Here is a 15,521-nt window from a genome sequence, read left to right as displayed (position 1 = left end):
TAAAGAAGAAGTTACAGGTCTGTGAGAGCCAGAAATCTTGCTTGTTTGTAGGTGACCAAATACTTATTTTCCACCATAATTTGCAAATAAATTCATTAAAAAATCCTACAATGTGATTTTCTGGATTTTTTTCTTATTTTGTCTGTCATAGTTGAAGTGTACCTGTGATGAAAATTACAGGCCTCTCATCTTTTTAAGTGGGAGAACTTGCACAATTGGTGGCTGACTAAATACTTTTTTGCCCCATTGTATCTAGCTCAATTACCTCATACCCCTGCACATCAACTCAGTACTGGTAGCCCATGAAAATAGCCAAGTTAGCGTTACTCATTGTGCATTTAGCTATTCCTCGTGTTATTATTTTTCTATTATTTCTCTTTTTTTCTCTGCATTGTTGGGAAGGGGTCTGCAAGTAAGCATTTCACTGTTCATCTACACCAGTTTTTTTCTAAGCATTCAATTTATTTCTACATCTTTCCTCTCCATCCTTACCTTTTCTCCCTTTTTATTTGCGAGAAACAAAATAATTTCTCTGGGGAATCTTCTGACACCGATGCCTCCTCTAGTCCATAATGATTGGGATGACAGATATTAATAATTTTGCCTGGGAACGGCAACCATACTGTGCAGACATCACAAAGACGAATGGAGGACATGCACTTTTCATTAGTAAGCAAAAGTTCAGCAGCCCAGAAAGTGGCAGTGCGTGTGTATGAGAAAGAGTATGTTCAGGCCCTCTATTTTGGAAATGCCAACCTCCAATATTTATAACAAGAGACTCCATAGCTACATAACTGACATTTATTGCATAATAAAGTTACATTTTCCTTTTTATTGACTGCGAGTCATTTTAAATCATCATCAGGAATCCCACTGTATCATAAAACACAAATGGGACATTTTCATATCAGTTGTATAAAGGAAGATCACTTTATGTACTCACACAAGTGGCATCATTTTATAATAAGAAAAATACTAATTTATAATGGGAAAACTAGGATCAATATAAATCAAGGTCTGGGTCCTTGTAGAGAGCAAAGCCATCTGTCAAGAGGTTGAGTCAATCAACCTAATTGATTCAGATTGATCACTCACAAACCAAGGCCATTAAAGGGTGGATACGCGCACAAACAAGACACACAGAAGGTGGACTTTACTGTACACACATTTCATGCACGCAGACTGAAATTAAACCGTAACCATCGATTTGGCCATTTGGTCCTTTAGGTGCATACAAACGATGCACATGTCATAGGGGACTTGAGTAAGATGCCCCAATGATAGCTAAGTGCATTTCATTTGAGGCTTTAATAAAAATATGTAGTTACAGAATCTCTTTCAGCTAAATTAAGAGCATACAGAGCTGTCAGGCTACCCTTTAGCTCGTTATTGCTAATTAGTCCTAGGTGAGTAATTAGCTGCACATTCTTCTAAGTGTTGTGTAAGATGCTTTTCTGACTTCAAACTAAGAGCGTGATAATTGGCACTTTCCTCGCTGTACATTAAATGCTACCCAGTCAACAGTCATCAAGATGTTCCAAGAGAAAGAATCAGACATAATGAGAGCAAGGTATAAAAAAAAAAGTTAATTCTTTAATAAAAAATACATTTATACATTTGAGATCGTCAGCATTAATTTGCATTTGCCCTCTTGCACAATTCCGAACACCCAGGGGGGAAATCTACTGTACAGCCATGTGAAAATAAAACACTTTCTGGGAAAGTAAATTGGTACAGGTACGTCGGATTGAACTAACAAACCAACAAAAAGGTAATACAACCATAAAACATTTAAAAACATGAACAGGAGAACATTAATTTGGGTAATAATACCACAAGGTCGCTTCAGTCCTTCTACAACTACAGCAGCTTGGTATCAAATATATCAACGGTGTAAGACATGGGGACATGGAACTACAACATGGATTTTGATGTATATCAAGGAGTTCACAGCAATGGAATCATTCTCTTTTTGTCACGGCTGGATGGCCTTGACTGTTTGGAAGAGGATAATTATTATTGCGTACAGAAAGTTCTACAATGGCTGTGTTCCAAACCAAAAACGTGTACCCTTTACCGCAGCCCTTTGAGGATTGGCTTGCATAAATCTTTACGGGAGGATAGGTAAGACAGATCGCCTCAATCTATTAAATCCTGCAATAGGCTATGTGGCGTACTGTCAAATTGATTTAACACATCCAGACCGTATCTGCGAGGGCAAACGACTGAAAGAACAGGGCAACGAATCAAAGTTTGAGTTTGTAACATGAGCAAAGTGTTTATGAGACAGTACACTGTTCACAGACACTGGAGAATGTCTAGACAGTCTGTTTCACACACAGAGACAGGCACAAACCCAGTCAAACGTCCAAATTGGTACAGTGACTACAGAAAGACTGGGGAAAGACCAGCCTGCAAGCCCGCTACACTGGTAGGAGTGGTCTACTTGGAGTCTGCCAGTTTAACCGTGTTGGTCTGTGCTGGAATTTTAACTGATTTGAGGTCAGTTTTCAGGCCTTCTCAGGTAAGACTTATTTACAAATTGGAATCAACTATAAAAGATCTTAATGTTCAAAAACATAATTTGAATCATAACACACGGAAAACAGCAGGTTGCGTGCAACCATTACAGAATCTCTGCTCCACTGGTCTATGATGAATATAGAGGATAGCACAGTATAGAAAATACATTGAAAACAGACACTCACATTTTACATTACAGTTTGTTCTAGGTTTTGAGAGGTCTGCATACTTTATTGGCCGAGTCTAATCCAGTATTGTGACATTTTGGATCTTGCATGTGCTTTATGTGAGTAACCAACTAGGGCCAGTACTGACATTTCTTCCCCTCAAAATTCTCTGCAACCTATTGGTGCTGACTAAAGGTTTTAGCTCCTAATAGTTGAGGTAAAGACAAGTTACTAGGGGGTATTGTCTCTACTCGGGGAAATCTTTGTCCTGGAGCACTGGCAACATTCTTAATGAATTATTTAAGTATCAATGTGCTTTGAAAATAAGCAAGCCAGTGGGCCATTTTCAACAGTAGTTTTGTGTGGGAAAAGTGCTTAGAGTAGATAGTAAGGGAGCACAAAAAAAGAGTCAGGTGTCAAATCGTTCTGTTCACCAGTAGGGCACGATTAAATGGACATTTGGAGTGGATCAAATTAATAGCACTTAGAGCCACAAGTGAACTCAATTCAGGGGGAGCACATTCTAACATAAACGACATAAACTGATCAAATGAAAATAAAACATCTCAAGAGAGTTGAACATTTTCAATATGTCCCCCTTTTCAAACGACCGGTTCAAAAGCAAAATATATGAAAGAACAGAAAACTAAAAAGAAAAAACACCACATTTCAGCGCATATTCGCTGAAAATATATAAACTCAAAACATCTGAACTCTTCTTATATATAATATACTGTATGTGTGCATAAAAATGTAATTCCTCTCCTTAATATAAATCAAATAGAATTCTGTAGAACAGAACATAAAAGAAGGAGTCCACTTAAACGTGGACCAGATGCATATTGTTTAGTTCTCTTTAATGTTCGTTCTCTCCTTCCAGGTGGGCTTTTTGAACTTTGACCTCTGCTGAAACGCAGTAGAGCACCTTGGGAGGCCTGGGAAGGCGGGCATTGCAGCAGAAGGATGCTGACAACCCGAAAACAAAGTCCCTATCCAAACTGAGGAGCCTAACACAGCACACATACAGTAGGGGTGTAGGGGAGTGCTTTGGTAGAGGAGAGGTCTACTCTTTTACTATGGTACTGCCGTTTCTGTTGATTTTCAAAGGGATGCAATTACGACCCTGATTCATATAAGTTAGTAATAACACAAAGGGGTAATCTAAGTTGGTCTATTGTGGCAGTGATATAACTGAATTGGGTAGACCAGCACCGAAAGAGGACATTTTTCCTTCAGTGCTGAGCTATAGGTAAGGGACCAGCAGACAACATGGTCCCTTCAAGAGTATGGTTCCACTCCTTGCGTTCTAAGCAGACTTCCGCTCCTATTCGGTGTTAGTGCGGGTTAGCTTCCAGGTCCTCAGTGTGGGCAAGACTGCATATTGGATGCATCTGGCAAATCGTAACGGAGAGACGGGAGCAGACTCCGCCCCTTCAAAGACCGCTGATGAATGAAAAGAGTTCTGAACGGACTCAGCCGTTGCTCCTTGTGACATCGGTCACCGCCTGCAATCGGAGGAGAGGTTTATATTGATGTTTCGAAAACAAATCAAAGTAAATTCATAATTCCATCTAGTTTATTTGGTGCTAGATTAACGTGAGTCAATACAGTTGAAGTTGTGGATAGACAGAGTATATCAGAGGTCATAGGGCTGGACCAAGCAGCAACACACAACTAACTGATTCTTGATTAGTAGAATCAGTGTCTTGTACCAAACTGAATAAAACTGACTGAGATGGGGACTACCTTGACGTGTCCAATAAGAAAAGTTCATTTACATTTTTAATTTAAAAACATTTTGTAACAGTGAGTGTGCCCTACTGAACATGCCTGCTTGTCTGGAGCAAAAGCCTGCCCAGCAGGGTTAGGTTCTCCTAAATTCTCTAAGTTCCATGGGGTCCCTATTTTACCTTTGCCGGATGGAGCCGTAGGAGTCCAGGAGCTGAGTGCTGGCCACCTCCAGGTTCCAGTCATACATCTCCAGCACCTTGAGACACTCCGTCCTGGTCTTCAGGCCAAGACAGAAAAGCTGCTCAACCTGAGAGCAACAGGATCAGTTACAACTCACCATCAGAACTTATGTATCCATCATCAGATATTTCAATACCGTTTTTAAGCTAGTGCTGTTCTATTTGCACAAGGTCCTAATGAAAAATGAAGTTACACAATCTACATCTACAACTGCCTGTTTACAAATCATTGAGAGATTTTTTTGCATGTGAATATTTTTTCATAAGTTTACTATTCCTTTACTCAGCAACTCTCCAATTGTGGATCAAACTCATGCTTTTTACACACAACTTCCTAAGGCTCAGATCTAATTATTTACTCTTGACTTGTAGAAGGTTTACTAGGGCTGTTGTGATCACTGGTATAACATACCCTTTATACACTATTGTGCCCACTCAAACTGTGCCGTGATCAGATTTTTTGCATCTGCACGATCCTTTCCAGTACGGTTTCAGCAATTAAAGTGGATGTGTAACCAGGCCAACAAAGTACAGCTCAATAGTGTGGCAAGGTACTACCGCCAAGGGCCCCTACCTTGAGGTAGTGCACAGCTTTCTGCACGTTCCAGTTGTGGTTCTGGAGGGCTGTCTGACACTCCTCTATAGTCACGCCATGGACCGCCTCCTGCACCTGTGGATGCCACACAATCAACAAATTAGGTCAATGTTGCTGCTACACTGACCAATCAGCTCGGCAGACCTCTGCTGTCAATCAAAACAACAAACAAAAACTTATCAAGAGTAATTCAATTATGTAGTTTTGAGTGTCTTGTCATTCTTTTGGTGTGAGTGATTGGCTACATTATGTTTCTCTACCCTTATCCCGAAGTGTGCACTCATACACTCCCCTTCATGGATTTAAAAGGAATAGACAGACTGGTGTGAGGAATATGGTGGAAAGTGTCTGCAGCCATCCTTGCACCAATCCAATGCTGTTAAATGAACATATCGGCGTTTGGGACTTTGCGTGTCAAAAAAGATACACGTCAAATAACACTATTTTACAATAACACTATTTTACAATAACACTATTTGACACGTTAAATAAGCTTTTAATGTGACACATCAAATAACACATATTGTGTGTATTTACATTCATATTGCGCTGTACAGCTTTACCTAAGGATTGGGGAAGAAATGGGGTATCAGTCTACTCAATACCCAATATATTTTTTCCCCCAACGTCCTCAGAGTTATCAGTCTCCAAAACATCCACGCAGTATTGCTTTTCCTCGGGAATAGTGTTCAATACACAAAGGTTGCCAATAAATGTGGCTCAATTCACAGTTGTTTCAGAGTCCCGCAATAAGAGCTACAACGCTAATGTTCTCTGGGTGTCACGGAGTAGACTGATACCTATGGATTGTGGATCAATGACATGGGGTAAGGCTGTACAATGAAATAAGTATGCCCCTAATGCAATTCTAAAGTATAATACATCCAGTGTGATTTCAAAATAATTGTGTCAAATTAATAAATTGTCTTGTTGATTTTATATAGAAACATTCCAACCTCATTTAGCATGATCTATTCAATTATGGGATAATTCTACTATTTGTATTCATTTACATCACTGTCAAAGACCCACTTTTATTTTGAAAGCTAACCGCAAAGTCCGCTATTGTGGCTAATCCTTATTATGGCTAGCTTCACATAGATGGGTGCGACCACCATTAATCAAATAAGAACCATGTTATAAATTAGGGTTATTTTAGATGATGACACCTAGCTATATATTTAGCTCGCTAAATATAGCTACTGGAACAGTAATTTCGTTTTGCTATGTTTTTGAGGAAGAACATTGGCATCCATGAACTAGCTAGCTTTTTTAATGACCAGCACTATAGGTGCACGAGACAACTTTACCAGTATCAGCATACTTATCGACGAATCGTTGTGAATTTGAAATACGAGTGATAGTGTAATCAATGTGTAATAACTATATAAAAAAATGTATGAACGCATTAACACATTAAATTATTATGTTATTAACAAAATAACGTTTTGGTCAGTGTGGTGTGTGTGTAACCTTTATTTAACTAGGCAAGTCAGTTAGGAACAAATTATTATTTACAATGACGGCCTACCACGGCCAAACCCGGACGACACTGGGCCAATTGTGCGTCGCCCTATGGGACTTCCAATCACGGCCGGATGTGATACAGCCTGGATTCGAACTAGGGACTGTATTGACGCCTCTTGTACTGAGATGCAGTGCCTTAGACCACTGCGTCCATGTGCGCGTGTGTGTGTGTGTTAACTATTTAACTGTACTAGAATGCTTAAAATGCCGCATTTTTAAAAATATCGGTTATCATTATTGGTATCGTTTTTTGGGGGGCAAGGAAAATATTGGATATCGGCATTGGCCATAGCGGTGCATCACTATCTTTAATGAGTGAGATTGTGTGACTGACAGACTGCTTTAATCAAGACTCCCTATTGATCCTTTTCCAAGGCCTTTTGCGCAGTATATATCCATCACCCAAGTTGTCTCTGTGCACAAATTATATTGTTATACATCAATTGCAATTTGGTTACAGTTTGTAATATTGAATTTCAGTTTAGTCAGGAAGCAATCAATCCACCAGTAAGGAGTAGATGCAAGCCAGCAAACAAAACAGTAAGCACAAAAACAGTGCCTAAACAGGAGTTAATGTTATGTAAAGACTGGTCAAGAATTGCCTTCTGTTGCCCCCTCCTGTTCAATGATGGCACATGCAACAACAAAACAACGTCTGCGTCTGAAATGGCACTCTATTCCCTATAATATACAGTATTCATACGCCTTGACTTATTCCACATTTTGTTGTGTTACAGCCTAAATTCAAAATTGCTTAAATAGATTTTTTCTCACCCATCTACATACAATACAAAGTGAAAACATGATTTTAGAAATGTTTGCAAATTTAAGTATTCACACCCCGGAGTCAATACTTAGTAGAACCAACACCTGGATTGTGCAACATTTTCCTATTATTCCTTTCAAAATCCTTCAAGATCTGTCAAATTGGTTGTTGATCATTGCTATACATTTTCAGGTCTTGCCATAGATTTTCAAGTAGATTTATGTCAAAACTGTAACTCAGCCCACTTGAACTCTTGGTAAGAAACTCCTGTAGATTTGGCCTTGTGTTTTAGGTTATTGTCCTACTGAAAGATGAATCATCTCCCAGTGTCTGGTGAATCAGGTTTTCCTCTAGGATTTTGCTTGTGCTTATACAGTGGGTCCTCATTTAAAAGTTGCATCATACAGCAGCACAGCTTGCGGGATGCTGCGGAATGTTATGGTATGTTGGCGTGCGTGACGTCATAGTATTTTACGGTCAGCATTGTTGCCATTAATGCTAGTTCGACCACCAGGGGGGATCTTGGAGGGCGTCTTCATGAAGCGTGTTGGTGCTTGCTTACTTTTCCAAATAATCCAACAGAGGTCCATGCTGGTCAGATGCTTTGATTGCTATACCCTATCCGAAAGAGCATATGCCAAGGTTTTTAATTAACCTAGTTTTGCCAAACACAAATTGTTTTACAGATTGTCTCTCTTTCAAAATACAATGTTTTCATCGAATAATCACAGCTACATGCCTACTGATTACAATCTGTTACAATTGTTATATTCCATCATGTTCATATTGTAACGGGCTGGGGAATATAAGCATGTGATGTCTGCTAAATTAACAAGTTCATTTCATTGACATTGCGTAGCCATAGACTCAGCTACTATAGCACATATACATACATGCTATTCTGTTATTTTGAAATAAATTGTCTTAGTACCATTTTTTTTATGACCTCCTTATACAAAAAAAAAAGATTTCTTTGTGATTGTGTATATTAAATAATTTATTATACTGGTGGCTATTGGTAGGCTACTCATCGAGTCCCATCTATTCTACTGTTAATATCCACATTGCGCAGTAGACCTTCATGGTGCTTGGAGGATGAAATGCTCAGGAAGTTTTAGTGTTTTACCATATTTATCTCTATGTAGGCCTACTGCTAGAGTGGAACATATAAATATTTAGGAAATGTCAGGGACAGGTGGGTTCAAGGTTTTTATTAAAGTTAAGTTATTGAAATTACATGGAGCTGTAGGCCTAAGAGTCCTGTTTACTGTAGCTGTTTTAACGTAACTTACTTATTGGCATAAAGGCCTACTACAATATACAGTATATCAATCAAATCATTCATTTGGGCACGTCGTTGCACAGCACACCAGTCATCCATGTCTTTAAATACAGTCAAGCATTTTAGTTATAAAATAAAATAATAAAGGGAGCTTTGAATAAACCACAACGTCGGGTAAAGCGAATGAATTCACAAATGCATTTGACTGTTTGTATATTGGCTGTACGAGACTTTTAAAAAACTTTTTTTGTTAGAACAGACCATATGGGATCGATTATCCATTTGTTTGCAAATTATTATTGTATTGTTTTGTTGTTTATACTGTTAGAAATTCTGCTTAATTAAATTGATTAATATTATGGTGTTGTTAGGTGCTGTTAGATTACAATATTATTTTTCTGCCCATTTGGAACAGTGTAAACAACACTAAATAACTGAAATAATACCAGAGAGTCTGTTCTAATGAGAAAACTTTAATACAGAATAGCAACAAATTAAAAAAATGGACTTGTGAAATTGCTTTATCCAACATTTTGAAGTTGCATGAGGCTTGGTGATCACAGATTCACTAGGATATTAAAAACAAACACTCAAATAGGCAGCAGATGCAGGAACAGAAACATGGGGCTGAGTGACTCACTCATTCCTGGCTTTTGTTCAAAATAAGTTATATTATAATGTAGGGTTAAAGACACATTCTTTCTGATTGTGTCTCTCTCCTCTTGCTACAGCTCATTTTGTTTGAATTATGTGGATTATAATACATTTATATATTTGTAGGGATGCTTTTTTTGTTAGGGCAAATCAGGTTTGTGATATTGAGTTAGACATATACAACTTTAGATGACTTAAACCTTGAATAAATTGCACCTTTGCCCTTTTTGGCCATTAGGCTACACTCAACTCTGACTGACCGCAGCATCTATCGGTAGTCTAAACTGTGGCACAAATTGGGGGATTTTTCACCCCTAGCCGAGCTATTAGACTATTAGCCTAATTTCATCTGTCAAACAGGTAGGAATACCTTTCATTTCTTAAATAGAAGGAAATATGCTCCAACACAAAGCCAACTTGCTGTTAGTAAAGTCTAATTAAAATGAATGGTTGAAATGAATTATGCCTACTTGAATTTGCCTACTTTCAGTATATATGAGCTGTCCTTTTCCGATAGATTGTGCTGCGGCTGCTGCTTCAAGTTACTCAAATCTGGCTTATTGTAAGGTCAATAACTCTGATAAATACATGAATGGGCAAAAAACATATTGTCTTTAATAAATTCATTTATAGTAGTAGGCAGCTATCAAAGTTGAACACCGGTCCACCTTCTCATCTTCGCACACTCCTTGTCAAATTGAACAGAACATAGGCTAGTCCATGAGCAAGATGGTGCATTTTTTGGACTAGGCCTAATCAACAAAAAAAATGAAATCAGAATAAACGTTTGACTCTGCTCCTGGTTAAGCAGCACACAAAACAAGTATTTGATCAGCAAGAACAGAGAAGGCCGGGGGCTAAGGGTTGGTGTGTAATGCAACCTAGTTTTATTTACACCTTCCCAGCAGCTATCTTAGAAATATAACTTTGCGCTATGCTTCTCTGAGCATGTATTTCATACTCTATGGATCATTTGATCGAGACCACACTAAACAATTGATATTACGCGCCCAGTGGAGAATCAGAGATGAGGGGCGGTATCGGGCACACATCAATATATAGCCTAATAAGCAACTAATACTAACACTGACAAATATTGACATTTTATCAATTCAATTACATGACCCTCCCCTGGACTAGATTTAAATACTAAACCTTCCCCTTGACTGAAATTGAAAAAGCAGGACCCTCCCCCATTTTCCTCCAGGTAGTCATTCTGTAAATTCCTATCTGTCCCTTAGTATTGTGGAGTAACTACAATGTTGTTCATCCTCAGTTCTCCTATCACAGCCACTAAACTTATGTAACTGTTTTAAGTCCCCATTGGCCTCATGGTGAAATCCCAAGTGGTTTCCTTCCTCTCCGGCAACTGAGTAAGGAAGGATGCTGTATCTTTGTATTGACTGGGTGTATTGATAAACCATCCAAAGTGTCATTTATACAGTGCCTTGCGAAAGTATTCGGCCCCCTTGAACTTTTCGACCTTTTGCCACATTTCAGGCTTCAAACAAAGATATAAAACTGTATTTTTTTGCGAAGAATCAATAACAAGTGGGACACAATCATGAAGTGGAACGACATTTATTGGATATTTCAAACTTTTTTAACAAATCAAAAACTGCAAAATTGGGCGTGCAAAATTATTCAGCCCCTTTACTTTCAGTGCAGCAAACTCTCTCCGGAAGTTCAGTGAGGATCTCTGAATGATCCAATGTTGACCTGATAAATACATTCCACCTGTGTGTAATCAAGTCTCCGTATAAATGCACCTGCACTGTGATAGTCTCAGAGGTCCGTTAAAAGCGCAGAGAGCCTCATGAAGAACAAGGAACACACCAGGCAGGTCCGAGATACTGTTGTGAAGAAGTTTAAAGCCGGATTTGTATACAAAAATATTTCCCAAGCTTTAAACATCCCAAGGAGCACTGTTCAAGCGATAATATTGAAATGGAAGGAGTATCAGACCACTGCAAATCTACCAAGACCTGGCCGTCCCTCTAAACTTTCAGCTCATACAAGGAGAAGACTGATCAGAGATGCAGCCAAGAGGCCCATGATCACTCTGCATGAACTGCAGAGATCTACAGCTGAGGTGGGAGACTCTGTCCATAGGACAACAATCAGTCATATATTGCACAAATCTGGCCTTTATGGAAGAGTGGCAAGAAGAAAGCCATTTCTTAAAGATATCCATAAAAAGTGTTGTTTAAAGTTTGCCACAAGCCACCTGGGAGACACACCAAACATGTGGAAGAAGGTGCTCTGGTCAGATAAAACCAAAATTGAACTTTTTGGCAACAATGCAAAACGTTATGTTTGGCGAAAAAGCAACACAGCTCATCACCCTGAACACACCATCCCCACTGCCAAACATGTTGGTGGCAGCATCATGGTTTGGGCCTGCTTTTCTTCAGCAGGGACAGGGAAGATGGTTAAAATTGATGGGAAGATGGATGGAGCCAAATACAGGACCATTCTGGAAGAAAACCTGATGGAGTCTGCAAAAGACCTGAGACTGGGACGGAGATTTGTCTTCCAACAAGACAATGATCCAAAACATAAAGCAAAATCTACAATGGAATGGTTCAAAAATAAACATATCCAGGTGTTAGAATGGCCAAGTCAAAGTCCAGACCTGAATCCAATCGAGAATCTGTGGAAAGAACTGAAAACTGCTGTTCACAAGTGCTCTCCATCCAACCATGCAAAGTTCAAGGGGGCCGAATACTTTCGCAAGGCACTGTATATCTTCACCATGCTCAAAGGGATAGTCTTTTTTTCCCTTCTCCATCTACCAATAGGAGCCCTTCTTTGAGAGGCATTGGAAAACCTCCCTGGAATCTGTGTTTGAAATTCACTGCTCGACTGAGGGACCTTATGGGGTACAGAGGTACAGAGATTTCAGGGAGGTACACTACATGACCAAAAGTATGTGGACACCTGCTTGTCGAATATCTCATTCCAAATTCACGGGCATTAATATGGAGGAGTTGGTCCCCCTTTTGCTGCTATAACAGCCTCCACTCTTCTGGGAAGGCTTTCCACCAGATGTTGGAACATTGCTGCGGGGCCTTGCTTCCATTCAGCCACAAGAACATTAGTGAGGTTGGGCGATTAGGGCTGGCTCGCAGTCAGTGTTCCAAATCATCCCATAAGTGTTCAAATGGGGTTGAGGTCAGGGTTCTGTGCAGGCCAGTCAAGTTCTTCCGCACAGATCTCGACAAACCATTTCTGTATTGTCCTTGCTTTGTGCACGGGGGAATTGTAATGCTGAAACAAGATAGGGCCTTCCCCAAACTGTTGCCACAATGGTGGAAGCACAGAATTGTCAAGAATGTCATTGTATGCTGTAGCATTAAGATTTCCCTTCACTGGAACTAAGGGGCCTAGCCCAAACCATGAAAAACAGCTCCAGACCATTATTCCTCCTCCACAAAACTTTACAGTTGGGCACTATGCATTCGGGCAAGTAGCCAAACCCAGATTTGTCCATCGGACTGCCAGATGGTGAAACATGATTCATCACTTCAGAGAACACGTTTCCACTGCTCCAGAGTCCAATGGCGGCGAGCTTTACACGACTCCAGCCGACGCTTGGCATTGCGCATGGTGATCTCAGTCTTGTGTGAAGCTGGTTGGTCATGGAAACCCATTTCATGACGCTCCCTACGAACAGTGCTTCTGCTGATGTTGCTTCCAGAGGCAGTTTGGAACTCGGTAGTGAGTGTTTCAACCAAGCACAGAATTATTTTTAGGCGCTACGCGCTTCAGCGGCCCCGTTCTGTGAGCTTGAGTCCATGCAGCTAATTTTTACTCCTAAACTTATATTAAGGCTTGCCATGACAAAGGGGTCGGATACTTATTGAGTAAAGACATTTCAGCTTTACATTTTTATTACATTTGTATAAAAAAATATATATATAATTACACTTTGACATTATGGTGTATTGTGTGTAGGCCAGTTACATTTTTTTTTAAATGTCATACATTTTAAATTCAGGCTGTAACACAATGTGGAAAAAGTGAATGGCGTGTGAATACTTTCTGAAGGCACGTTCTGAAGGCACGTTCTGAAGGCAGATTGGGATTGGTGTCTGAAATGACACCTTCTTCCCTATATAATGCCCTACTTTTGGGGATGGGGTGCCATTTCAGACACAGTCATACTTTCATCAATTGATCAAGAGCACAACAATATTATATTCAATTTAGGTGTTTATTGCAACTTAACCCACAGACTTGCCTTTAGGAGTGGTATTCCTAGAGCTTACCTTAAGACTGTGCCAATGACATGGGTTGGGGGCAAAGATGTACTGTATTAGTGCCGCTCGCAATTGTACACTCCACACCTGATTTATGGCTAGCCCCAGGTAGAGAACCTCTTGGTATGGTATGTCAATAAATGTCCCCTCTCTCTCTCTCTCTCTGACCCGAATGCTGTATATCTCTCTCGTTCCTTTCCATCCACTCTCTTACTCTCTCTCTCATTCTCTTTCTTTCTAGTCTGTACCTAGGGAACCCAATTTAAAACTATTGAGGACATAGTAGCTGAGGAATGCTATTCTTACATTGTGTTCTGTATTTTTAATTGATTTGACATTGTATTGATCGCTGTTTGGTTTCAGATTGTATTTGATTGTTGTCTCACTGTGATTAATTCACCCTTGTGAATTAAACCCTGGTCTCAATGGATATTCCCTGAATTTTAAAAAAGAACAAATATTTTTCAGAATGTCATTCCAGAGTGTAATCTTTTAAATCAGCTTTGATGGATACTTGATTGGTTGAGAGTGTTGATTTAGATTGATTGGTTAGAAAGTTTTGCCCATTGTTGCAAAAAGTTAAGGCGTGTCTGCGGACCACATCTCAGTACTTGAATACACTGCCCTGCTGTGGTTTATTTACATCATAAAAGTCCCTACAGCCAACGCTTTGATTTGGCATCACAGAACAAAATTACAAACGCAGCACAAACAAATACTGCAAAAAAATCCTCAATTTCTTATTTATTTCTACTTTTTTTGTATACCTTTTCTTGTGTTCTTCATTACTCATTCTAGTTTTTGTAATATAACAGTAGTGGTTTTCTCCCCCCTTTGATTTTGTGTATTAGGCCATGTTCTTTCCTGTGTTCGTTTGTTATTGAAAATCAAATCAACTGATTACTGATTAAAAAATAAATAATCTGAGGCTGGAGCCTTTGGTACTACTCACCATCTTGACCCCGTCTGCTGTGGTTCCCCCCTCTGCCCTGCCGGCTGACCCGTCAGAGCTGACCCTGGGCAGGCTGAGGGAGGACTTCATGCCCAGCCGAAAGCCCAGGCTAGTGTTGTTGTTGGAGGAAAAGTTGGGCTTGAGGTCTCCCCCCTGGTTCTGCGGCTGCTGGTTCACCATCATGGGCCTGACCGTGGCCGTGTTGGCCTGCCGCCTCTCCTCGCATATCCCACCGCTGCCACCAGTCGGCACATTTTCCGCTTCCCTGAAGAAGCGGTCGTAGCGGTCCAGGTAAGGCGGCCTCTCGGGCAGGAGGTAGTAGTGCGTGTTACTGATTTTGCGGCCGTTGCGGACAATGGGCAGGATGCAGGGCCCCTTGGCCAGGTCCTTACCCTGGGCTTGTGCTTGGATGACCTTGGGTGCGGCATATTTGGGGTCCAAGGCAAAGCTATGTGTGGTGGGCATGAGTTTCCCCGGGGACGTGGAGAGGTAGGATCCGTATGTGGGCGGAGGAGGTGCACTGGGGAAAACCATTGCCCTTTGCTGGGGGGAGCCCACCTGTTGGCCCATGGGACTGGGGGTGCGCGAGCCCGGCTGGGACAGGGGGTCCCGTGGGGGGATCTGAGGGGGGCGGTCCTGGACTTCCTCAGAAGCTGGAGTCAGGGACAGGGAGAGGTCACCGGACCAGCGGGTGTAGTCCCCCCTTTTGACAGGGCGAGGCGGGATGGGTACACGTGGAGGGATCTGGGGCTTGTCCTCAGAGAAGAACAAGATGATCTGGCGGTGGACGTCCATTGACTGGAGGCCGGAGATTGGGGACAGC

At 40.7% G+C, this 15,521-nt stretch overlaps 1 protein-coding gene across 1 annotated transcript in view; it reads right to left on the bottom strand.

Moving 5' to 3' along the window:
* Positions 1-1,571: 1,571 nt before the first annotated feature.
* tnk2b (tyrosine kinase, non-receptor, 2b) overlaps positions 1,572-15,521 on the bottom strand; it is a 65,655-nt gene continuing 51,705 nt past the window's right edge. The window contains 4 exon segments of the mRNA XM_029642060.2: positions 1,572-4,195; positions 4,601-4,728; positions 5,235-5,330; positions 14,699-15,520. Coding sequence (XP_029497920.2) covers positions 4,189-4,195; positions 4,601-4,728; positions 5,235-5,330; positions 14,699-15,520 — 1,053 coding nt within the window. The 3' untranslated portion in view covers positions 1,572-4,188.

The sequence above is a fragment of the Oncorhynchus nerka genome, linkage group LG9b (genome assembly GCF_034236695.1).
Source record: "Oncorhynchus nerka isolate Pitt River linkage group LG9b, Oner_Uvic_2.0, whole genome shotgun sequence".
Taxonomy (NCBI): domain Eukaryota; kingdom Metazoa; phylum Chordata; class Actinopteri; order Salmoniformes; family Salmonidae; genus Oncorhynchus; species Oncorhynchus nerka.
The sequence above is the reverse complement of the archived record's forward strand: the minus strand, read 5'-3'. Positions and strand labels throughout refer to the sequence as shown.